Source organism: Dermacentor albipictus, chromosome 1 (assembly GCF_038994185.2).
Source record: "Dermacentor albipictus isolate Rhodes 1998 colony chromosome 1, USDA_Dalb.pri_finalv2, whole genome shotgun sequence".
In the NCBI taxonomy this organism is placed as follows: Eukaryota; Metazoa; Arthropoda; class Arachnida; order Ixodida; family Ixodidae; genus Dermacentor; species Dermacentor albipictus.
Genome location: NC_091821.1, coordinates 142,860,912 through 142,886,449, shown reverse-complemented (window position 1 = coordinate 142,886,449; position 25,538 = coordinate 142,860,912). Strand labels below are relative to the sequence as shown.

General features: G+C 45.4%; 1 protein-coding gene and 1 non-coding gene across 6 annotated transcripts in view; both read left to right on the top strand.

Annotated features, from left to right (window-relative positions):
• Positions 1–24,471, top strand: part of LOC135900060 (tigger transposable element-derived protein 3-like) — a 42,764-nt gene extending 18,293 nt beyond the window's left edge. For 4 of the 5 annotated variants that reach the window (XM_065429496.1, XM_065429494.1, XM_065429497.1 and 1 more), the window contains 4 exons: positions 3,255–3,323; positions 4,246–4,308; positions 21,589–21,962; positions 23,079–24,471. In XM_065429496.1, the coding sequence (XP_065285568.1) occupies positions 3,255–3,323; positions 4,246–4,308; positions 21,589–21,962; positions 23,079–24,410 (1,838 nt within the window). In that variant the 3' untranslated portion in view covers positions 24,411–24,471. The remainder of the gene's footprint in view (positions 1–3,254; positions 3,324–4,245; positions 4,309–21,588; positions 21,963–23,078) is intronic. The other variant, XM_065429498.1, reaches the window with a different exon arrangement.
• Positions 22,777–22,849, top strand: TRNAS-UGA (transfer RNA serine (anticodon UGA)). Its single transcript has one exon. It is a non-coding gene; the product is annotated as a tRNA-Ser (tRNA).
• Positions 24,472–25,538: the final 1,067 nt, after the last annotated feature.

Sequence of the window (25,538 nt, the reverse complement as noted above, 5' to 3'; positions counted from 1 at the left end):
TATTCAGGCCAAGGATCCCGCCTGCTTCTTGTCGTTCCACGCACTCTACGTTGCCACATTCTTCGCTTCACGCACGATGACGCAACCTGCGGCCACATGGGCTTTGTCTAAATACGTTACCACGTTCTTCGCTTCACGCACGATAACGCAACCTGTGGCCACATGGGCTTTGCCTGAACGTTTTACCGCATCCAGCAAAGGTTCTACTGGTCCAAAATGTGACACAACAAGGAAAAATATCTCGCTTGTTGCGAACAATGGCAATGTTACAAGCGTTCCACGACTACGCCGGCCAGACTTCTTTATCCTCTACCGCCTCTTAACTCTCCCTTCGAGGCTGTTGGTGTCGATCTCCTTGGCCCGTTTTCGCAATCAAACAAAGCCAATCGATGAGTAGTCGTCTTGTGTCGACCATGTGATGCATTGCGTAGAAACTGCGGCAATACCTGCTGCAATGGCTTTCCACGTATCGCAGCTGATGCTTTGATTAATAATTCTGCTTTATGGCCCTACACGAGTCATCATCAGTGACCTGGGGCGTCAGTTCATCGCCGACGTTGTGGAGACGATACTACGTCTGTCTGCCTGCCAGTTCTGCCAGTCCACCTCATATCACCCGCAGACCAATGGCCTCGTAGAGCGCACGAACAAGACTCTTGCGAACATGCCATCCATTTAGGTTGATTCCAAGCACAAAAACTGGGACGAAGTACTATGTTATATCACTTGCACTTCAAACACCGTGAAGCACGAGACCACAGGGTACCCTCTATTTTATCTGCTCTGCATTTGCTCTCCTCACAGCTGTCTCAACACGATTCTTCCTTTTACGCTAGACATGGGAATTTGGGCTGCCGAGCAGAAGAAACCCGTAGCATCGCGCGCCTCCAAACTCTGGCATCTCAACAGCGTTCAAAGATTTATTACGATGCCCACCATCAATCTGTGTCTTGTACTATAGGTGACCTTGTGTGGTTGTGAACACCGGTCCGCAAACGTGGTCTGTGTCGGAAGTACTTGGCCCGCTACTCCAGTCCATTCGTCATTGTTGACGCCTCAGTGGCATTACGTATGTAATCTCCAGTGTCACAACCAATGGTTGCCACTATAGAAAGACACAGCTGACACGTGTCGCGCACCTTAAGACATTCTACAGTCTATCTTCTGAATGACTCGCCCAGCGGGCATCGTCTGCAAATGGGAAAGTGAAACATGCGAGTGTAGTTTGGATGAAGAGAAGAAGAAAACTAGGTTGGCTCGCATGCAGCACTGTGAACTGCTTTCGCTGAGCGATACCTTTGCATTCTTCATCTTGTAAATAAAAGCGATCCATCATCACAATATATAATGTGCACAAAAGGTCAAAGGCACGTGCCACAGCAGAGGAATATGGCAAGGAAAATTTTTTTTAAAACTCCGTAATGTATTTTGTAATACTAATTTGAAGCACTTGATTGAAGACCAATATTTTAAGAGATATAGCCTCTGCGATTACAGTATGTGGCGTTATCTCAAAAATTGTAGCAGCGCATTCTTGTGGCTGAGTGTTTCTACAAGTTTAAGACAGCTGTGATACCCACTGGAAGTGGTCATGCTTTAGCAATATAAATTACTCAACGCTTTTGTTGGCATATTTTGGTATATTCTTCTATATTGAATTATGAAGGTGTAGAACTACTTTGTGAGGCCTTATGGGCTTGATATATCTGGGCTATGCTATAATTATACATTATACAATGTTCCTGCATAGTTATCTAAAGATTGTGTTATCAGCATTCCACTGTAATTACAATGCACAATTGTAGAATGTGGCATTGTGAAGGTTCAGCAGCACAGTTGTTGCCATTGGTGTGGGAAGAGGAGACGGGCAAATGTCCATTTTCGTAATGTAATGTGCATGATGGGCTTGTTGGTGTAGCTATACTCCATTCCATACATAGCAGTCAACACTGTGGAGGCTAGAGAGACTTTTTACAATGGCTTTGTTTGCACTTAAATATATTTAGATGCTTTTTTTACTACAACTGTGGCCGACTGTTTATATATAGGCTCAGGATTGAATGAAACAAATTTGAATCCTTAGACACAAACACACTGTAGTATATGGCTGCTAATATGTTGTTTTAGATCATCTAAAATTTTTCTTGTTCGTGTTTTTTATTTGCAACCCGCCGCCGGGAGCGTCATGCGCATGCTTGCACGAACGAACGCTGTTGGCACAAAGCAAAGCATGTACGAAGCATAGACGGAACGGGCGGAGTGACAACTTTCCTTGACCGAACTTGTTGTGTAGCTTCTACAGCGTTGACTGCTATGTATGGAACGGAATATAGTGTAATTGCAATGAATTAGAATGTGCTCTATTTTGCCTAAAGGCAAGCAATAACCCTGCACTTCAAAATTAATTTTTATTTTTTGGTAGACTGATGAAACTTGCTGAATTTGTGCATTTCATTATGTTAATATAAGATATACATTGTTTTTTTTTTCAGAGCAAGTAATGTTTTAGAAATAAAAAATACAATCAGTTTTTGCACATTCGAACTGAGCTATTTACTAAACTATACATGGTGTAATAAAGATTCACATAAAGATCTGGAAAGAATGAAAAGTGAGAAACAGCAGACCCCATAGTAACACCCAGACAAATTATTACTTTTTGAAAATTTCTGTAATATTATTTGTTCATATTATAGGCCTACTGCACTCTCTAATTGTCTGTCTTTCTGACATAAAGAAAAAATAATTATTGCAATAGAATGAGTAGAGCCAGATATCATCACTCCAGAACTGTGACACTATCAAAAATGTGGTTTTGAGAAAATGAGAGAAAAAAAAACATTTCATGATATGTTCATAGTGACAGGCTATGGCCAAATCAATCGAGGATGGCTCAGGGGTCCAATCAAGCAAAAATAAGTATTCTGCACCAACCTGGAGCCAAGGCGGAAAGATATTTAGGCCAATTTCTGGCTCCAAAGGGCAATCTCCCCCCTTAATATTTGGGGCATGTTTTCAAAATTTTCATGCTGGTGTGCATCAATTGAAACATGGATAACAAAGGAATGTGTGCATCCACTCTTTGCTTACAACTGAACTACATGCTACTGAACTACGCTGTCATTGCCCCCCTTTTTTTTGCACTCGTACAGCTTGTCTATATGCAGCATCCTTCAGCTTGGTGTGCTGGCCATATGGGGCATGTTAACAGGTGAGAGTTGGGGTTTGGAATAAATCTCTTTTTCTGCCTACAGGGTTGAGTGCGAACAACTTGCCAAACAGTGGCAGTGGCGGTATGCACACAGCCATGGAACGGGAAAAGGGTGAGTAAAACTTGATTTATATATATACCACCGTGGTGGCTCATTTGCTGTGGCATGGTGCTGCAACAACACTTGTGTACCATGCTTTGGGTGCACATTCAAGAACGCAAGGTGGTCAAAATTAATCCAGAGCTCTCCACTATGCCGTCCCTCGTAACTCATTGTACAGTTTCGGGACGTTAAATCTTGCTACTTAATTTAATTGTGGATGTATATTGCAGACCATGTTCACTGGTGTGATTTCTGTGTCAATTGCGCTGGATGCTACATCCTGCTGCATTTTGGCAAAATTAAAATAATTTGTGCCAGGAGGTCGTTGCTGCCTTCCAAAAAAAAGCATATGCAAGTGCTCGAATTCAGTTGTTCAGCCTCTTACAACTGTTGTGTCATTTTGCATGGTAATGAGAGCATATGTGTGCTTATCCTGAAGCTAAGGGTGAGGGGATGGTAATATAATGTGCCACAAGACTTCTGGAGGTGATTTGCTACTTACTGAACAGAGGACGATGTTGGTTTTGGCTGATAATTAGTGATATTAACACCCACAGCTACCACCTTTCTCCCTCTCCCTCTGTGTACACACACACACATACGCACGTGTGTGTGTGTGTGTGTGTGGATGTTGTACACCACACAAACTCCTAGCCGCATGATTTTGCATTGCCGAAACAACACTTTGCTTAACTTCTCACAAATGTTTCTCATTGCTAAGGTGTGCAGCCACTTCACATCAAATTATGCTATCACCTTTATGCTATTTTTAAGCATGATGATATTAACAGAAACTAAAATTTCTTTTGCAAATTGATACATTATATGATGTGTGTCGATGACCTAGCTGGTACATGACTTGGAAAAACGAACAGCACTAAAGATGGGGCCAAGCAAGACAGCACACTATCATGTGTTTTCATGTTTGCAGGCCAGACTTTTTGCAGCCCCGGTAACAGTGGAGATAACCATTGTCTTCCAGCCAGATCTTCTAGTGAGTCGTATGGCCATGGCTACGTATGGAAGAGGGCGGGTGCTACTTTGCAAGTTGCCTATCAATCACTCGTGCTTTCAGCATAGGGGGCTTGCTATATTATTCTAGATTTAAAAATACATGAAAAAAACTTTGAGCTAGAACCTCGATAGTATCATATGATGCAAGTTTCACTGACTTTTGGTGACCTGCTGTCCGACTTGTTTGAAGAGATGTTTGGAAGTAACTTGCAATCATGGAATTTTAGTCGTCACATGACGCATATTCTTATTTGATCACACTCGGGAAGTAATGAGGCAGGTCAAAAGCAAGCTGCTTCCTGTTCAGAAGCCTTTGTGAAAATTACGCCATCTGTTGTTAGCACTAAATAAGGGCCAGTAGCTCCGAGACTTGACTTGACCCTGGACTTGACTCTGTTTTCATCTGGGTGGTCTCTGAGATTCGAATCTTGGGCCTCCTCATACATAGCAGAACCAAAAATGGACCTATGTTGCACAAGTTACGCAGAGTTGGAGAACAGGTAGGACGTATGATCTGCCGAGTCTCAAACAAATGCGGGGGGTTACGTGGTAGGGACGCGCTTCGGCTCGCCCATGCCTTTCTAACTAGCAGGATTCCTCACTCAGTTCCATATTTAAGAATGACTAAACATGAGGAGAACAGGGCTGATGCAATCCTGAGGAAAGTAACCAAACAAGTCTTAGGCCTGCCCATCAGCACTTCCAATCAGAAATTCTCTGCCTTGGGGGTCCTTAACTCTATTCAAGAGCTCAGGGAGGCCCACCTGACAAATCAATACACACGGCTTATGCAAACCGCCCCGAGGCGTCACCTGCTGGACCGCCTGTGCATTCAACATGATTGCGAACCTGAACACACACAGCGCATCCCAGAGCTTTGGCGCACCAAACACTGGGTGCCCCCACTCCCTTGTAATATGACGAAAAAAACACATGAAGGAAGAAGACAGGCGCGTGCCAAAGCGCAAGAAAGCCAGCTTGGCTCCCATACTGGGGTTTACTATGTTGATGTAGCTGGACCATCGCCCAGGGGATATTACACGGCAGCGGTTGTACATCAGGGAACTCAGGTGGATGGACTCTCATTTAGAGCCGTGAATCCAAACCAAGCAAAGGAGGTCGCTATCACCTTGGCGGCTGCAGACCCAAAATCTAAATGCATACTCTCAGACTGAAGGGCCTGTGAAAGCTACTTGGTAGGGAAAATCTCTCCGCTAGCCAACAAAATTCTGAGATTCTGCATCAGGGACTGAGATCCCGCGTCAAAACGAATAATCTGGACTCCAGGCCATTAGGGCCTCCGAGGTAATGAAGCTGCACATGCAGCAGCTCGTGCACTCATTCCCTGGGAACCTCCCTGTTGCCCTAAACAGCCTGAATGTCCTACCCCTCTACTACTGTTCAGCGCAATCTGAGATTACTTCTGCGAGCAATGCCGGGTGTATCCCCCTTTGGTGAAAGGCCTATCCAAAACAGAAGAATGCACCTCCAAACTAATACGTTGCTCTACCTAGCTAAAGTTAAACATTTAGATCCAAAAATCAATGGGTAATGCCAGCACTGCAGTGATTTGGCAGATATATATCACATGATCTGGGCCTGCCAACAGAATCCGAAGCTATCCCCTATTTCCCATCCCACTCGAGAAGACTGGGAGGCAACCCTGCTCCGCAGCTCCGGACTAGAGGAACAACATGCTCTGGTCCATTGGGCTGAAGTGGGGGCTTTGACCAATGACGTCCCGGACTAAGGACGACACCTAGTTTAGTGGAGCCCACGAGCTTCACCTTTTGTGTTGAATAAAAGTTTTCACCATCACCACCACAGAAAGCAGCACGTGTTACGATGGGTTAGGTGAGCCTCAGCTAGGCGACTGGCCACGGCCGTCTGGTTAGCGATTGGGCAGTGACAAGCCACTCTCCCTATGTCCATAGTTATCCACCAACTTTGTTCTTGATGCCTTTCTTGTGTCTGCCTCGTATCCATCACCCCACTCCCCTTCTCAGTTAGTCACTGTCGTACTCTTCGACATTCACCGGTTGTTAAATGGCGCAGTGGCCCCTAACATTCCTATATTTATGTTTCTGTGTGGACTTCGAGGCCATTCACCTACCTGCCCTCCCACCTGTTTGTTGTAGCAGTTTCTTAGCTTCCCTGGCGCATCACCGCCATCCTTGATATATTTTGCCATGCGCAAATCAGCATTCTGTAGGTCTTCCTTGTCCCCTTTCTTGTTCTGTTTTCATTCTTAACAGCGTGTACAAACTAGCCTAACAGCAAGCTCTTGTCAAGTTTATTAACATAATGAAAGAGACAAGGGAAAAAAAGGGGGGGGGTGCTCATTATGCATTTCCTAGACAAGCAAGTCACAGTATTATTGGAATGCTTTTCTTCTGTGCAGCATGGTTGAGGATTTGGTCAAGTACCAGAAATGAGAAGCTCTTTGACGTACGAAAGCCTGGTGGGGAGCAACAATGCCTCCAAGCTTTATGCCGATGCTCATCCCATCTTTATCTGTGTGTGGAATTCTTAGCGCTGATCCCCCCTCAACAATTACGGTTAACACGATCTGGAATGAGGTAGAGGTGCACCATGAGTGGGGTCCGCATTGCTCTGTGCATGGGAGAGAGGATTGCCTCCATGACAACACCCCCCCATCGGCCCTCCACTAGCCTTCACCATGCATTCACATTAAAGCTTTCAGAAAAGTGTCCTGGAAAAATGACAGTAGATGTGAAGCAAAGAAGAATTACCCTGCAAAACATCAAAGCGTTTCGCTGTTATGTTATTCCCCTAAGTGACAAAATAATCTAGCTGATTGCATAGCATACAGAACAGTGTAAGGTAATTTGTACTTTGCCTTACACAGTTGAGTTCGAATGAATGACAGTTTTTTGAAAATGGTGCATTTGATTTAGAACACAAGCCTTGCTCGTGTCACAGTGTGCAATGTGTTCATGAAATGCCTAACATGTATGCAGCTAAACTGAAGCTAGCTTCGATGTTCACAAGATGGCAGCTGTAGGCTATACAGTCAACATTAAACTTTTGGGACTCCCTAGGGCCCGCAAAAACGTTCTAAAGAATGAATGCATGCCTTTTACTGCCCCTAAGGGCTCAAATCGCCGCAGGCACGTCGAAAATAGCTCTGAAGGCCTGCCACTATATTTATTAGGCATATCGTTGCTCGTACTGTGATAGGAGACGGCGGGTACACGCGCCTGTAATTAAGGCATACATACAATGTCCCGGGAAATTTTCCCTTCCCTCGCTTGGTATGCTTCACTGCAATACTTCGTGTATGCTTCACCGCATAACATTTCTTCTTGAGGCGAAGCTGACTTTCGGAAACGGGCATTATGCAATGCACCGTGATTTTTGAGCTTTTAAGCCATCAGCGAGGTTTACAGAGCCGGAGTTGGTGGCACTGCTTATAGCAGTGAATTATTTAAATGAAGATGGTGGTGGCTACAGCTACCTGCGGATCCGCATGCCAGAGCGACGATTGGAGGCGGCGAGATAATCAACATGGCGGCGGCGATGGTAGCTTCGATTAATGCTGTTTCGGACCCGCCGTCATGGCAAAAAGTATGGAAAATGAGACGGTCAAGATTTCTTGCGTCCGAAATTTCTGACATTCTTATACATTGACTCCATGGGGTATGCGGCAGTGCCGTGAAGGCGTCCAAATTATCGGGCATGTCTGAAAGATCGAGCATCTGGAAAATACTCATCGACTAGTACTTGAAAAATTGCTACATCATGATGCCAGAATTTAGTGTCAGGTTTTGCTTAAAGCTAAATTGAAGAAAAACCACGTAGACATGACAAGGTGTAATTTCACTTATGAAGGCCTTGGTTACTGTTGACAATTTTTGAAATTATGGTTTTGAAGAAGCGCAGAGGGAGCCTTTGCTCTGTCTCTTCGCTTTTTCTATGTAAGGAGAGAGGTGCTTCGGATAAGGGGACCACAATTCAGGCTGTCACCGCAAATTGACATGTTTCGGAGATATTTTCGTCATATAGAATGCGATGAAAATATATCTCTTTCAGCATACCACATAGCAACTTTTTCATATCACATGTTCATGACTTCTAATCAGCACACACAACATGTTTGTTATAACACTGTTTGATAAGCGAGACAATTAAATTGATGTAATAATGCTTTATATATTTTTTTGCCTTGTCCTATTAAATGTAATTGTCTTGAGTATGCATCTTTTATATGTGTTTGCAAAGATAAGGTTCTTTATGTATGGCTACTGTATTGACGAGGCATGTGCTCTGCCATTCGAGTGTTCATGCAATTTTTCTTTTGAGGGCTGATGATCTTTTTCACAGCACATAGGTGGGTAAATTTCTGCAGAAGCACGAATTCACAAAAGGCTGATTTAAAAAAATATATGCAGGTGCAACGCACATCTTGGAATTTATATGAATTGGTGCTTTCGTGAAGCAGTTAATCAGATGCTATAAATTTGCACATTTGATTCCAGTGTCTTTGGCATGAAGGTAACTGGTGCTTGCGCATGTGGCTATCGCACACCCGTGCTATGCAATGTGATACTCTCTGCGATCATTTAAAAGAGCTACTTGGCATTGGCACAATAGCAGTGTATGTGTGATTGTGGCCTGATGGTTAGAGCATGGAGCTGCTGTAGATTGAACCACAGCCTAGGGAGTTGAAATTTTATCCCACCATTGGACACCTAATTCAGTTTTCTTCTTTAAAATTTTTTTAAAGTATGAACTTGTAGCGGGATGACAATTATGTGCGGGCGGCCGCAGTTGAAGAAGGTAACCACTGGCAAGGCATGAGCTAGGGATATAATGTTCCAGGCATACCGGGCCTGAAGGACGGTATGCTGCTCGGCTGGCCAGCAGCCGCTGTTAATTGCCGCTGCATGCAGTTAAGTAGACAGTCCACATCAGTTGTCCATCTACAATTGGTGACCTGCATATGTGATCTCTCTTCCTGACAACGCAGCAATGGCAGGCCGGCCATCCTTGCGGTTCAACTCACAGCTTCCCTGTTTTAGCTTGAGAATGTCGTTGGCTGGTCTGTCAGGCTCGATGTTGCCGTGGCTCAGAATCCCATCACCATGCAACTCTTCAAATATGAGGTTCTGGAGTGTGTCCTCCCGCTGGACGTAGCTATGCACCTGCTTTTCCCGATGCTGAGTGAAGTGCCATATGATGACATAAAGACTGACATGCTGATGTACTTTGGTGTGCCAAACTCCCAACGCAGCCCTCCTAGATCAGGCAATTTTGTCGAAGTACCCGCTCTCTACTATTTGATCATGTGCTGCCAGACATCTCATGTCTGACTGTGTTGTGGATGCACCATGAGTCATCAGTCAGCATGGCGATTCAGGCTTATTGTGACTCCCTGTATGAGTGCCATGAATCCTATATGACGATGCGCACTATCAGTGAGACTGCAGGCAGTAGCTGGAGTGAATCGCCACCATCTGACGGGTCACACACAACCAGCAAGGCGGTCATTGTGATGGCAATGTCTCAAGACAATATGCCTTGTCTCCCAGAGGTGGCACCGCCCACATATGCCACACCGACCAAACAGGCAGACAACCTGCATGCTGCTTCGCACCCCCACTTTCCTGCGCAGGCTACTCAAACCGGTTTGACGACCACATGTACGTCGTCACTTCCTCCTGCGGGGTCACGTACGCCTCCTGTGGTCCCCACCTTGCTTCCTCATGAGCCCTCTGTGCATGAGTTCAACAACCAGGTGAGCAACTAAACCACACATGTGCTGGCCCCTGCGGCACTAATGCCACAACACATGTGCCACCCTCACCCAGCACTGTACATGACACTCCAGCACCAATATCACTGCGTCTGGACTCCACTTCACACCCCTGAACTTTCCCTGCCTCTGCCATCACAGAGCATTGTACGCCGCCACTGTTTTCGACATCCTCGGCGACGTTTCAGCAACTCTTTCCTTAGGCACGTGCCAGGCTCCGGCCAGTATGCCACGGCTCTGCTGTACAAGATCCGTCACGCTGGGTGTGCAGACGTCAACACAAGACGACACTCTCAACACGCAAGACAATGCACATCATGTACGGCAGCAGCTTTGGTCTGCACAGAACTTTGTCCTCGAGCAGGTGCGTGGTTCACAAATGTGCCAGGGCGCTCCCATGATGGGATGGCAATGCAGTTCCGTGCATTGCTTGGATACATACAGCATCTGCGATGGACGTGTCTACCTCCTGCCCACAATTACTGCCTTGATGCCACAAAGTGCGTGGCCCAGCACCACTATCAGCTTCAACCACCAGAGAACTGTTTGCTGCGTTCGCCCGGACACATACTCCGTCTGGACTCCCAATGCACATACTGAACTGCAGCTCACATATAGTAGTCTCTTTTTCTGTTTGTGCCTCTTTTATATGTAACTTTTCAATCGTGCTTTGCACTAGAAGGGCTAGACAAGCAGCACTCGGCGAAGGTCAGAAACGTTCTGGAGGGTTTGCGTAAAAGTGTCGCTTTTAAGTACATATTAGCCAGGGATTACATAGCACCATGCTGCAGAGATACAGTAAGAGCTTGTTAATTCAAATTTTGCAGGTATACTACGAAAATTTGAATTATATAAAATTCGAACTAATGAAAATCGGAGAAAAAATTTGCTTGGTTAAGGCACATATATAGCCTGCTGTAGCGCACACAGTGCATATGTACAGTCTACTCCTGTTAATACGAAGTTCACAGGGACCGCAAAAAACTTCGAATTAAACAAGCTTCCCATTAAGCACAAAACACAAAAATAGCACTTTATTGGTAGCGAAATCGACTATTTTCTCTAAGAAAAATAGTCGGTCATCTTGCCGAATCGCACTGCTGAAAGCAAGTTCTGCAGGCTGTAGATGTGGCGGAACACTTCTTCCGCGTTACCTTCAGCGGCAAAGAAGCGCTCCGCAAGAGCAAGGCCCACAGCTGCATCGGCAGCCTTAGGTTGCGGCTCGTCTTCAACGTCATCGTCGCTTTCCTGGGTCGCTTCCTTGGGCCAAATAATCTCCACAATCTCGTTATCCGTTAGTGCACCACACGTTTCGACCGCCTTGTCTACGACGATGTAATCTTAATAATAATAATAATATTTGGGGTTTTACGTGCCAAAACCACTTTCTGATTATGAGGCACGCCGTAATGGAGGACTCCGGAAATTTTGACCACCTGGGGTTCTTTAACGTGCACCTAAATCTAAGCACACGGGTGTTCTTCGCATTTCGCCCCCATCGAAATGCGGCCACCGTGGCCGGGATTCGATCCCGCGACCTCGTGCTCAGCAGCCCAACACCATAGCCACTGAGCAACCACGGCGGGTCGATGTAATCTTCAAAATTGACGTCCCCGAGAGCATCAGCAAAATCAATGCTGTCAAGTTCGCTTGTTGACGCTTCCTCCGATAAAATTGCAGAGGCATCCTCCAAAGAAGCTGCCACAAAACCGCAAGCCCTGAAGCAGTTTGCGATTGTTTCTTGCTTCACACGATCCCATGCTCACGCTAACATGTGAATGGCACTGAGCGGGCTCACCTCCCATTTTGCGGAGTTATCCATACACAAAATCATGCGCTCGAGGGATGCCGCTTGTACAGGACCTTAACATTCTTGATGATGCTTTGGTCCATTGGCTGCAAAACAGCTGTTGTGTTTGCAGGCAAAAATGCGAGGCGTATTGCACTCAAGGCTGGCACATTCACGTGAGCACTGCAGTGTTCCACAAGGAACACCTTGCAGTTCGAAGTAGCAAACTTGCGATCCAATATTGTTATCCAGCTCTTGAAGATTTCGGCCACGCTTTCTTGTTCTACTCATAGTCCACAGGCAGCGTCTTTACGCCTTTAAAAGATATCGGCTTGGCAGCTTTCGCGATCACAAGTAAGCGACGTCGTTCCGTGCCAGTCATGTTTGCCGCGATCAGCACCGACACCTTCTCCTTGCTGCGTTTGCCCCCAGCACAGACGTCGTCCTTGAATGTCAGGGTCTTCTCTGGTAGAAGCCGATAGAAAGAAGAGTGCAGTCTCATCAGCATTGAAGATGTCTTCTGGTCTGGATTCGCAGAGATATTCACGCAGCTTTCCGTCCTTCCATGTGGCGCATGCTTCCTGATTAACGGACGCTTTTTCACCACACAAGCTCTTAAAAGCGACGTGATGGCGATCTTTAAAGTGCGTCAGCCATCCATCTGATGAGACGGAAGTCATCGATCCCAAACATTGCTGCAAGCATTCGGGCTTTCATTGCAATGATGTCTCTGCTGAGAGGAAGTTTGTTGCTCCGGGCCTCCCTAATCCAAACCAGCAGAGCCTTCTCCAACTCTGGGTAAGCGCCGGTGCGCATTCGCTTCCGAGACGCCTTGAACTTATCGTTCTCAAATGCATCCATTACTGTGTGTTTGTTCTTGATGTAGTTTGAGAGCATGTTCGGCTTGATCCCATACTTCCGCGCTATGTCTTGTTCGGCGGCGCCTCCCTTCTCAACTTCCTTCAAAACCTCGACTTTCGTTTCCAGGTCGAGCGTGCAATAAGAGCCACGGTTTGCCATGGCTATCAACTGTGCGACTATGTACAATCAATTCCGAAGCATAGGATCACCCGCAGAACAACCTAGCCAATGAGCTACACGCACAAAGGCCCTCGACCAACACACGCCACAGCACATGCTTCGTCATACGCTGCGCACGCTGCAAGCCTAATCTCGCACAATCCCACCACTGCCAGTTTGCAGCGCTGCGTGCACCTATGGCACCCGCGTGGCCTCTGCGATCAGCTCCGGCCACGCGCAACAGCTGCTTTGCCTCCCGCCGGAGCTGATCGCAGACGCTACGGCAGCCGTAGCAATGAATAATCGCGCCGCTCCAAGAAGGGCGGCGTTGCGGACGGCTGCAGTGGCAATGACACCAACGCGGAGCACGGAGCTGTTGCAGCACTTGAAAAATGCACATTCTACCAAAGAATGACGGTCACCTTGAGGATCCTGGCTGAAAATTAACTTCCAATTAAACAATATTACTGAATGAGGACTTCGAATTATCGAGTGATTTCTTCCATAGGATTACATGCAACACTGAGGGGACCAGCACTTCATTTCTAATTAACCGAAAATTCCAATTAAGTGGCTTCGAATTATTGGGAGTTGACCGTATATGTATAGGCACGTATATGCGTATATATGTATAGGCGCGTATATATCTGACGTAGTGAACATGCTATGTCACATGGACGAGAACAGCAGCATATATAGCTTGAAGCACTGGCGCAGCCAACGTAACCGGGCGTGGCCAATGTGGTCCGCTGTGCCTGACGTCCAGATGGCTTTTGCTCTATCTGCACATTCTTTGCGCCAACTGCGCTGACCCACAATGCATGGCGTGGAGAAAAAAAGGTGCCCTCGCCGCTTCGCTGACGGTCGCAGATAGCCTTTCAAAGCGACGCGCGGGATGGGGATCGTTCTGTGCATGCTCCGAAGAGAGCAGCTGACAGCGCACGTGTCAAAGTGCAGAGGCGATGGCATTTCTGCTGGCACAATGCAAGCGGCGTAGTGTGACTGGCCGCAAGCAACACACGCAGCAAACGTCATACTATAAACGTGCCTTTGAGCTACCGATGCTCCCCGCAGGAACAAGAGCTGCGCTCTAAAATGCACTCGTGAAACGCACCACAACCTGCTGTGACGTTGGTCTCCCTTGTACTTTCATAGTTGCACCAGCTGCACGTTGCTGAGTTCCTCTATACGTATAGCTGGTACCCAAACACGCATCCCAGTGATGCTTTCCTTTAAGTAATAGCCACGAATCTTAAAGGCTACACTTTTCGGTACTGCCATCACCGATAAACGTCACGGCCACCATGTTTTAGACATTACCTGGTGCCGCTTCTTGGCAGAACACCTCGTAGAGAAAGAGCATAGCCTTTTGGATGCGAGGCGGTAAGGGGGGGAGAAGCAGCTCCGCGTTCGCATTTTTATCTTGAAGGTCTTGAGAGGGAGAGGCCCGACCGGCAAACGAGGCATTGGCCATGCCTGGCCAGGTGTAAACGTGTCTCTCACCAGTCAGGCCTGAACAAAGGGCCGCAGATGGAAACAGCCAAGCTACGTGGCGATGCCGCCAACGTGCTCCCGCACACGAGCACTCTCCCCATCCACGATGGCGCATAGTTCGAATTAACGGTGGTGGTGCGGGTTTCAATCTGAATTAGTGGGATGCATTACATATTGCTTTCAATACATTGTTGGGCAGAATGCGGCGACTACTTTGAATTATCCGAAATTTTAAATTAACAAGTTGTGAATTAATGAGCTTTTACTGTAATGGGACACAAACATGTTCTTCGTGTGAAAAAATTGCATGTAACAAAATTTGTAACATTGTTAAGATTTCAAAAATGTTTTTAGTAACGTGGCACACAAGCGCAAGCAGTAAACAACTACAGTTGAATGCCTTTGTAATGAAGTGCTTGGGGTCTTTGAAATCATTCATTATACAGACCACTTCATTGTAAAGATTGCGCACAGCTCATAATAGAAAGGGGATGTGATAGTGATGGGGCTCCGTATTAATTTCGGCCATTAGATGCCTAATGTGCACCTAAATCTTGGTACAGGAGCATTTTTGCATTCCACTCCTATAGGAATGTGGTTGTAAGAACGAGAAATCCATCCGCTACAGAGGCGACGTAAAAGGTCTTGAGGCAACAAGTGGCTAGGTGCAGCAGAAGCGCCATCTTTTTATAGTGAGCAGTAAAAAGGGTCTAAAGCCTGCTCTGTCGTGCCTGTTAAGGCCAATCTGCATGAAAGCAGATGTGGATTTGAAGACCAGAACTGAGGATATGTGAAGATTTTGTGCTTTCTTTGAAGAGCGCGTCATGCTTATGCATTTGCTCGTGTAAGGCCCGCACTTTTTTTTTTTCCGGAATTTTCACCAGGTGCGGACTTACACGAGGCAGGCATATGGCTACTCACTGAAGCCTGGAACTGTGCTCAGACTGCTATCCAAATAAATGCAGCCACTGTTGTCCAACTATGAAGGCATTTACAGTCGCCGACCAATATTTTGGGCACGGACTAGTGCAATCTTGTAGCGGCTTGCAGGAATTCACCAGCATGTGAGTATGCGCGTGACACTTAGAGAAACTCTTCTAAATTTTTGTACCCCTATGTGGGGGTGCGGGCATTACACGAGTAAATACGGTATATAATTTGTGGTTTCCAGTGAAAAAACTCCACAACCCTAATAGCTCAATAAAGATTATACATGCATAAGGTTCAATGCTGCAACTTGATTGCTTCAGCACTGATGTTTACAGTGTCTCGCTGGTATGGTCAGAACCACATTTGATGATGCTTTTCTTTCTGGGAGTCTTTACTTGGGAAGTTTATGAACATTGCTATTTGTTGCTTCTCATTGTTTGTACCTATCAGCACCACATGCTCATGGACTTGGTGTAGTCGTGGTTTAATGGTATGGTATTAATGTCCAACTTCTTGTTTTAAACTAGGGGCGTGTGAATATCAAAATTTTTTAATACAAATCAAATATGAATACTTAGCATCGAATATTGAAAAATGATATGCACATGTGTTTATTAGCTAGTTGGATAACTTTAACACATGGGAACATTGCAATTACGTTGTCATTGGTAAAAAAAAAATACAGTCGCCGACCGTTTATTCGGACCTCACGGGGACTGCGGAAATGTCTGAATAAACAGGTGTCTGAAAAAGCAGATTAAGAAAAAAGAAAAGAAATCCTTTATTTCCATGCACTTATTCGGGCTTGGCAGTAGGCTTGAAGAAATCGTGAATGTGCCGTTGCACGCTGTTCCATTTACGCGCAATCACGTAAGCCTGAATCTCGAAGAGGGTCATACGGTCACTTTAGGCAGCTGAAAGCACAGTCACTGCTTGTACACGCTCCGCATACGACTGCAGCATAGCACATGGTGCGCCATCTTGCGACTCGAAGTCATCGTCCAGCGGTGCAGCAGAAACCTGACGAATGATCTCGCTGTCGTCGAGTTCCGTGCATGTCAGTACAGCACCTGTGAAACTGTCAAATGAGACGGTGTCCGGAATCGCAATGCAACCACTGTGCAGCTCTCGGCAGGACATTTTCGGCGTTGGTAGGGAGCACATCGGAAGGCGACAAATCCTAGGCCTCCCGGCACCTGCTTGCTGGCACCTGCTTGCTGGCATTCCCCAGCGCAGTCTGCGTGGGCACTGTTGGCGCCATTAGACACTTGACGTGATGTTTCCGTATGCCGCGTTGGATCACTGCAACCTCGACACAGCACACAAAGCAACCACCACCACGCCTACTCGCAGCGTCGTGCACGAAGAAGCAAATCAGCTGCTGGATTGTCTTGACATGACTTACTAAGCTGAGACCGAAACTGCTGTAGCCACTCTATTGAACCAGGCAGAAACGATGATGATGAGCGGGGATTTGCAGTAGCGCCACTTTGTGTGGCAGCAAGGAGGCTCCGTTCAAAACAAAAATGGTGCTCAGCAAGTTGAACCATGCACCAGTCAGAGTCGGTGCATGGTGCTAATCGAGTTGGCTCAAGGAGTGCCTGAAAAATCAGACGAGAGGTTGCAAGGTGTCCGAACTTTCGGCTTTTCTTATACATTATCGTCTATGGGGAGAATGGTGGTGCCGCGAAGCAGACCGAATAATCGAGCATGTCTGATTTTTTGGAGTCTGAAAAATCAGTCGGCGACTGCAAACTAGTAAGCTGTTATACTAAAAGGTTGTATATTTGGCTCATACTAGCTTTGGAAAATTTAATAATTTCTGCTTATTGTCTGTTCTCAACAAGCTGTGCCATATTATATCACATCAATTTCCCTTTAAATTTCCCGTAACTTTGCTGTCGAACAATAAGGTCAGGATTGGGGGGTGGAACCTGCAAAAGAGGGCACCCTCGCCATTCGCGAACCCGTGCCCCTTGCTACTGAGAGGCTGGCTTTCCTGCAAAACTTAGACGTTCAATGGCTAAGTGCGTTTTACAGGCAAAATTTCGCCTGAAGCATGAAATTGTTGCAAAATTCAGCACAAAATCAGGCTTAGTGTGTTTTACAGGTGAAATTTCGCCTGCAGCATGAAGTTATTGCAAAATTCAGCACAAAATCAGACCCACTTTCTTAGATTGTATATAAATAAATGCTAAGAACCATGTTTGTTCCCACGAAACCAGCATTGTATTTGATTTGTTTCGAATATTCGAAAATTTTTGAATACCTAATCATCGAATTGAATACGAATATTAAATATCATATTCAGTAATATACGAAATTTTCGAATTTCGCACACCCCTATTTTAAACAAGGAAGGCTGGAAAAGTATTGGCTGGTAAAAGTTTTTACCAGTTTACTTATAATTGAACACCAGCTTTCAGACGCGTTCAAGCTTCAAAATTATTTCCTTGCTCGTTTCGCAACATCAGCAGCAGAAGCATGGGGAAGGAGTGATTCACCACTTTCCTCATGCGGGAGGAGTATTTCACCACTTTCCCCCCATCCTTTCCTATAAATGTGACCTGGGGACTTGGACCAATTTTTCTTGCACTGGCAAAGCTTTTTTTTTTCCTGAGAAACCCTTACGAATTTCCTTGGTAGCTTTGTTGCTGTTCTTTGGTGGATGGCAATTTTCTCCTTTCATAAAATTTCCTCTACCTTGCAAAATTTTCAAGAACTGGTTTGCTGTATTGATTAGATATTTCATTGTTAGGAAGAATTTGTATTAGTGCTCTACTTTTATGAATATTAAAGGCTGTTTTTACCCAACTTTATTGTGGAGAGCCATTTCTAAATGGGCAGTTGCTTGAGAACTGATATAGCTGCTTAAAGGAATACTAAAGGCAAATATAAAGTCAAGCTTAAAGGGACACTAAAGTGAAAAATGATTTCTTCTGCATCAGTAAATTACCTTTCTACAACACCAAAAACACCACTCTTACAACGATAAGATGTTTGGTAATCCAGAAAAAGCGCAAGAACGAAATACGGGTGGCGACGCCTATTTAAGTTCCCGCACCTGGTGGCTGTGACATCATGGATTCTTATGGCATCTTCTAGGGCCTACTAATTATATATAGCGGTACACATTGACTACATTGTATTCTAAAGGAATCAAATATTAAACATGGCAAGTTTCGGGAACCTTTACTCGGCCAACGCGGCCCAAATGCGAAAACATACTTTGGAATCCCTGACATCATGCTGACGTACCGGCGCTGGGGTTTCGGCGCGAAATTCAAACACTGATACTTGGACCTTCATTTTCTCATCTAATAATCAAACTGTTTTTTTGAAATGACTGCCTGCAGGGTTCTGAAACAATGCTTCATTAGTCTAGACTGATTTATTGTTTCGCTTTAGTGTCCCTTTAAGTGATAGACTAATGCTTGAGGACATCTAAAGTGTCAGTATTATCGCAAACAAAGCTTTTGTAAGCACTTAACTAAATCCATGACACGATTTGAGACACCACCAGGACATTTAAGTACTAGCCTTAAATGCTGCTTGTCCAGTTGTGTTCAAATTTTAGAAACTCATTGACGTTACTCTTGACAATGACACGGACAGTCGAAAGGTTTCATTTTAGCTCAACTTCGTGCCGCTCGTGCATTTCAGTTGTTTTGCTATTGAGTAGTGCTACGCTGGTTTTGTTGGCTCCCAAAACTTGCACAAACTGCCAGTAGCAGAGAATGCCACGTCTGTCTGATGTCACTTGGGATGCCCGAATGGTCCATGTCACTCAACCAAAAGCAGCCGCAGCAGCGAAACCAGCACTCTGTCTTGGCTCGGTTTCTTTATGGCTGCGTGTTTACGTTTTGCACAAAAAAACCGTAGCGCCGCCTGTTAGGCAATGTTTTAGTCGCCGACTGCAGTAATGGGTGGTGATGGCGTATGGAATGTTGCCGCTTCCCGCTCAAGGGCGGGAGATTTGAATTGCGCTAAATATATGTGAACCCTTCAGATGTGATTTTCTCCTAAACTAAGTCTTTTCTTAGCATGAAACAAGTGCTGCGAGGTTTCTGTAATAGTATTTTAACAGTCCACATTAACTTATTATTTGCCTATAGTGTCCCTTTAACTCTTTCAGGGTCGATTTTTTTTTGCCATATGCGACCACCCAGGGTTGATTTTTTTCTATTGCAAATTACAATTCTTCTGAGAGACCTATCTCGAAAAAAATTTACCGCAATTTTTTCAGAGTGACCGTAAAGTGAGAAAAAAATATTTTGCATTGGTATATATGTACTGTTTATTCATGAATAGCAACAGTAAAAAAAGGAAATAAACTTACAAGCATTAAAAATTTGATGCATTGCTATACACATGTTGAAGGCCTAGAAAATGCACACACGAGAATATTTCGCAAGTCTTCAAATGTTCCTGCTCTTACACTGATATTTATGTCCATAGTGTAATTGAACTGCGTAGGTGAGCGCACTCAAGAAAACGGTGTGGTTGTGTGGTCAAAAAAGCAAGACGTGTGACAAACTTCCGCTAATCTTCATCTTATCGCCAACCAGAGGCAATTAGCTTTCGCGAGTCTCCAAAAAAGAAAAGAAAAAGAACCGTATGCATGGCGGCATCCTTCCTATGCACACCCCTGTGAGCACTAAACGAGCGAGAAACAGGCGGTTGCCCTTTGAGTGATTGGTAACAAGATAGCCATCAGTTTTGCGAGTATAAGAAGCTGAAACTGCCCACGGAACAAGGCCAAAGTCGACCGCCCGCGCGCCAATGCGCGAGCAGTAGTATATAGACGCGCCAGAGCAAACTAGCTCTAATACAAACCATGCAACGAAAACCAAGAGAGGGAGGCTCAAGAAAAAGATTTCCTGTATTCCTACATAATGGCGCAGCACATGCCAGGAAAGAAAAAGTCAGGAAATTGGTGTGCTTTTTAAACGTACAGACAGCACCGTATATTTACGTCATTGACCCTGAAAGGGTTAAGAAGCGCAGATGAATAGCAACCATCCAGGCAGCACCTTCATACAGTAGTGCAGCACTGTTCCAACAACTTTGTAAGATGTTAATGGAGTTGCTGTGTCTGACGCTTATTGCACATTTGCCCTCAAGAGTTACTGGACAGTTTAGCATAGCATAAGTTATTCTTATTGAGAAAGAAAACTAGGCAAAATGTTTGTACAGGAAACATAACCCTATTGATGATTTCACCACAGGGCACCACTGTTGTAATTTATAGCACCTCGCAGTCATAAACAATGCATGCTGAACTGTTTGTCTTTTGGCATTTATCTGATGTGCAGGCAGAAAACAAGTTAACCCACTGTGCTTGTAACAGATATTTAAAATCTGAATTTTGTGTGGAAATTTGGTGGGGGGGGGGGGAGAGAGAAGGGGATGAAGAAATTAAGGATTTTTTCCTGGGTATTGTAAAAGTTTGAAGGGTAAGCAGGAACCACGTATATGTGCCGCGGGTTAGTGCCAGCTGGCATCTGGTTGTGGAAAAAGGCAACAACTATTTGTAGCTATTGGAAGAAAGAAAGGAAGGGGAAAATTCTCCTGGCCACATCAGCGATGGCTGACATCTGAATAACGGCCGAAAGGGTGGTGCAACCAAAAAGGGAAAGTAAATTACGGACAGAAGAAAATTTAATAGGAGCTGTTGGATTAACTTACAGCAGTTACAGTAGAGACTAGTAGGGCAGTTTACACAATGCGGGGTGCGTCATGTGTGCAAGCCAGCTAGGGTGTACGATAGGCCATTGTACCATTGTGCCCGCAAGCCATTGTGGATATACTGAGATTGCAGAAATGTGCAGGCTCCCCACTTTTGTTCATTGGCCAGTGCAGAGGAACTTTTGAAATGGACACACAACTTTCCTTGTTCTCTCCCAACCTCCCAGGTGTGCATGCCGATATCTGGCAGGTACAGATCAGGGTGCCACTTGCGCGTGTGCCCTCGCAAAAATGTGTTGGCAGGGAAGGAAGGGAAAAGCTTTCTTGTACGCAGTGGCTTGGTTGAAGAAGCTTTTCGTCCAGAAATAAAAGTTGCTTTTCCACAAACAGATGTAAGCTGATGCCTGCACATACATGTGAGTCCTGCTTTAGTGGGAATATTATTGTTGGGAGATGGCCTTCAGCGAATCGCGGCTTGTGCTTGCATTACTCTCTTGGGCCGTTGGTATGTGTTCTGTGCATCTCATCCCGTCTTGTGACATAAATGACAATGTGCTGTGCAGCGTCTGTCCACAGTGGCAGCACCAGTGGGGGCGGCAGCGGCAGCAACCTTGGCAACCCATCTCCATCTGGCGAGAACATGGGCAATTCTGCTGGCACTGGCGGAACTAACAGCAACTCTCCTGAGAACTCTGCTGGTGCATCAAAAGACGAAGAAGAGCACAGTGGGCCTCCACAGCCTGCAGCTAAGACTGGCAAGGAGCTTGTTCTGGCACCTCCCCGTGAAAGCAAACGGCCCAACATGAAAAAGAGGATGGACCTGTCCCTGGCAGACAAGGTTAAGATAGTCTACTCTCTCAAGGAGCCTGGAGCAAAGCATGGTGCAGTAGCGAAACTCTACGGTGTTGCACGGTCCACTGTTTGCAAGATAAGCCAGGTATGGTATGCATTTTTGGTGTTTGCTTTATTCTTAGTATGTGTACTTTAGGCAACTTCCAAACTTGCCAGACAAATTTTCCATATTCCAGTCATACCTTCGCTTGTGTTTTAATGCATGCTACAATTTGTGAAAAAGTGGGTTTACCAAGATATTTGGATCTTACTGCTTTTCTAAATACAGTGCAACCTAGTTAAACCGTAGTTCGCCAGAGCTAGGAAAAAGTATGTACTAAACGGTAGTACTACTTAAGTGAAATAGCATGAAATCGCCCACTTACCTGTCAAAAACGGAACTAATACATAAAGGAAACATAAATACCCAAGGAAGTGGATAGGGAAACAGCGCCGCGGTAGCTCAATTGGTAGAGCATCGTACGCGAAATGCGAAGGTTGTGGGTTTGGTTCCCACCTGCGGCAAGTTGTTTTTTCATCCACTTTAATTTCCATTAATTTACCGTTTCTTTATTTCATTTATTAAGCACAAGTAATTTCCCTTATGTTGTCCTTGGTGTCAGTGTTTGTTGGCTTCTTATGATATGACTAATAAAAATCGGGCCCCTTGGCTAACCCCCTTCCTTCTCGTTTATACATAACGAGGGCCTCGAATCCGGCTACATTGATGCCTTCAGGTAGCATATGTGGGTTTATTGACGAGTTGCCTTCACCCATAAAAAGATCACGTTCTCGTGACGCCTGCGGCAAAAAGGAGGTTCCACGTCCGCAGCCAAGGTCTGTGAATGGTGGCGCTGGCTAACACTCCCAGGGTTCTACTAGGACACATAAATGCCCAAGAAAGTGGATGGGGAAACAGCGCCGTGGTAGCTCAATTGGTAGAGCATCGCACGTGAAATGTGAAGGTTGTGGGTTTGGTTCCCACCTGCGGCAAGTTGTTTTTTCATCCACTTTAATTTCCATTAATTTATCGTTTCTTTATTTCATTTATTAAGCACAAGTAATTTCCCCTATGTTGTCCTTGGTGTCAGTGTTTGTTGGCTTCTTATGATAAAACATTTACTTATGTAATTCAAGCTCTCTGTCCACATTATGGGAAACCTTATATGCAATCTCTGCTTTTCTTTCTTTTTATTTCACTCTGTGACAATGGCCGAGACAGAAGTCTGAAGAAATCCTGCTTCAGTTTGAAACGGACAGCAACCATGACCGCAAACGGCGACGTGAAGGCAAGGAACGCCAGGTAGGAGAAGAACTGTATACATGGTTCCAGAACCAGGTTGCACAAGGGTCTCGTCTGTCGGGCAATGATATAAAGGAAAAAGCACGCCTATTGGCTGCCCAGAAAGGCCACCATTTTGAGCCTTCTGATGGCTGGCTCAGCCGCTGGAAACAGCGGCATGGACTGTCAACACCACGAAAGGAATCCTCCGCCTCCCAGCACCACTCATCCCAGTTGAGCGGAGTAAGTGCTTCCGCCCCTCCTCATTGGGTTTCCAGTGCAGAACTTGTGGCACTTTTAAAACAGTACTCGGCCGATAATGTTTTTGCGGCTGCTGAAGCGGCACTCTATTACTCAGCCTATCCAGCTGATCGCTGCCAGCAGGAGTTGGTTAAAGACAAGAAGGCAACTGAGCGCATCACACTTCTCATTTGTGCTAATTTGACTGGTACAGAGAAGAGGCCACTGCTGCTTGTTGGAGACAGTGGAGCATCTCGGTCCTTTCCGGATGACCCTTCACGGCTGCCGCTCATTTGCAAGTTTGCACAGAAGGCACGGATGAATGCTGCCATTTTCACGGAGTGGCTTTCATTCTGGGACTGGCAGTTGGGTCTCCACCAGCGCAGTGTGCTCCTGCTTGTTGAAAACACCCCAGCTCATACATCAAGTGCCCACCTGGAGAATGTGCGACTCTACTTTCATCCACAGCCAATACTCAAGGGGGTTGCACGCAATCTTAAAGCCCACTATCGTTCACGGTTGTATGGCCGGGTCTCAGCATCTCTGAGTGTTCAGCGAAACACCCGGGCTGCCGACTTGATTCGAAAGACAACAGTACTTGATGCACTGTACTTAGTGCGAGAGTCATGGGATTCTGTCAAGGGAGACACTGTCTCTGGAGTGTTTGCTCAGGTGGGGCTTCCGTTGTGTGGAACACCACTGCCACGAGGGGGAGCTGGTGTAACAGGCATGCAGGATGTCTCAGTGCCACCAGGGCTGACCTATGACGAATTTTGCCGTTTTGTCAACCTGGATGACTTTTTAGAAGGTGTAGTTGATCGAGTAACAGAGACCCAAGAGGACGAGTACGAGGTAACGGATGAGGAAGCACTGAAGGCGATCGATTTCCTGCGTACAATGGCTATGCGGGAAGGGCGGGATGAGTGGTACCGATCAAGCCGGGAGATGGAGGACTTCTGGCTGCAAAGAATGGCCAACAAAAAAAAGCAGCAGCAGCAGCAGCCACAGCAGCAGCCACAGCAGCAGCATTGAGTTTTGTACTATATGAGCCACTGAAAACCGGTGTGAATAAATCATTTTTAATTTAATTTTAGATTAGGGGCCCCAAAGATATTGCATCAGGTCCACTGTGCATGTGCAACATGCAGACAACATTTGAGAGGTTGTTTGGGCGAGTTAATATTTCATGATGTTTCTAGTGCAGCTCGGAATGAGTGACGGAAACAAGAAGAAACAGGAGACAGGGGGCATCCTCCTGTCTCCTGTTTTTGTTGTTTGTCTTGTATCCTTCAGTTATCCTGAGTTGCATTAATTCAAGAAAACCACAGTTGTGGTTCGTGCAGGGCATGCTATTTTTCATGTATAATTGGCCGCCCTAAACTTGCCCACAAGTTCTGTGCCTACAAACATGGTGGCGCCCATCTAAGCAAAAGCTCTCAACTTACACTTAATCGGGCTAGCTTTCTGAGCAGCTTGTAATGTTCATATGCCTATCACCTTCATGTAAATTGCAAACATTGAACGACCAATTACTGCTATTTTTTAGATTGCTTGACGATTTTGGAAGCTCGTAGACCCAAAATGGGAAGGCATTGCCATTGCTAGTCGAGTGGATGGAAATGACTGCACATCAGGAGCCAATTATTGCAAACTGGCTGATATTCTCATTTATTTCTGTTAGTGCTTGGGATTGATATGAGCACTGAATTGCATATATGAACATTGTTTAGTTTGTTTTTATTTTTTTGTTATGGCATAGGTTTTGTAGTGGCATTACAAGAGCAAGATGCAAAGCATGATTGCAAAACTTGCCACTTTTATATATCCCAATTCTGCCATGCACAAAGCTTATTTGGGCCCTAAAATGTTGTGTGTCTATTCTAGAATTCTTATTTGTAGCACTGCAATTATGTGCCATGGGAACAATTCTTGAGCATGCTGTGCTTGAGAAGTGTCAATTAATTGTGGTCTTGAATGGCTGCTTTTACTTTTCTTCTTGTCGCACCTCGGAGCATAAGTAAGCACTACAGGTGTTCTAATGCCGACTTGAGCCCAGTGCTCTGATGAGGCTCAAAAGTGCATTCCCAAAGGACAAGTCTATGTTTGTTAAAGTTGTTCCACAGTGTGCAGCACTTAAAATGATATTTACAAAACTGTAAA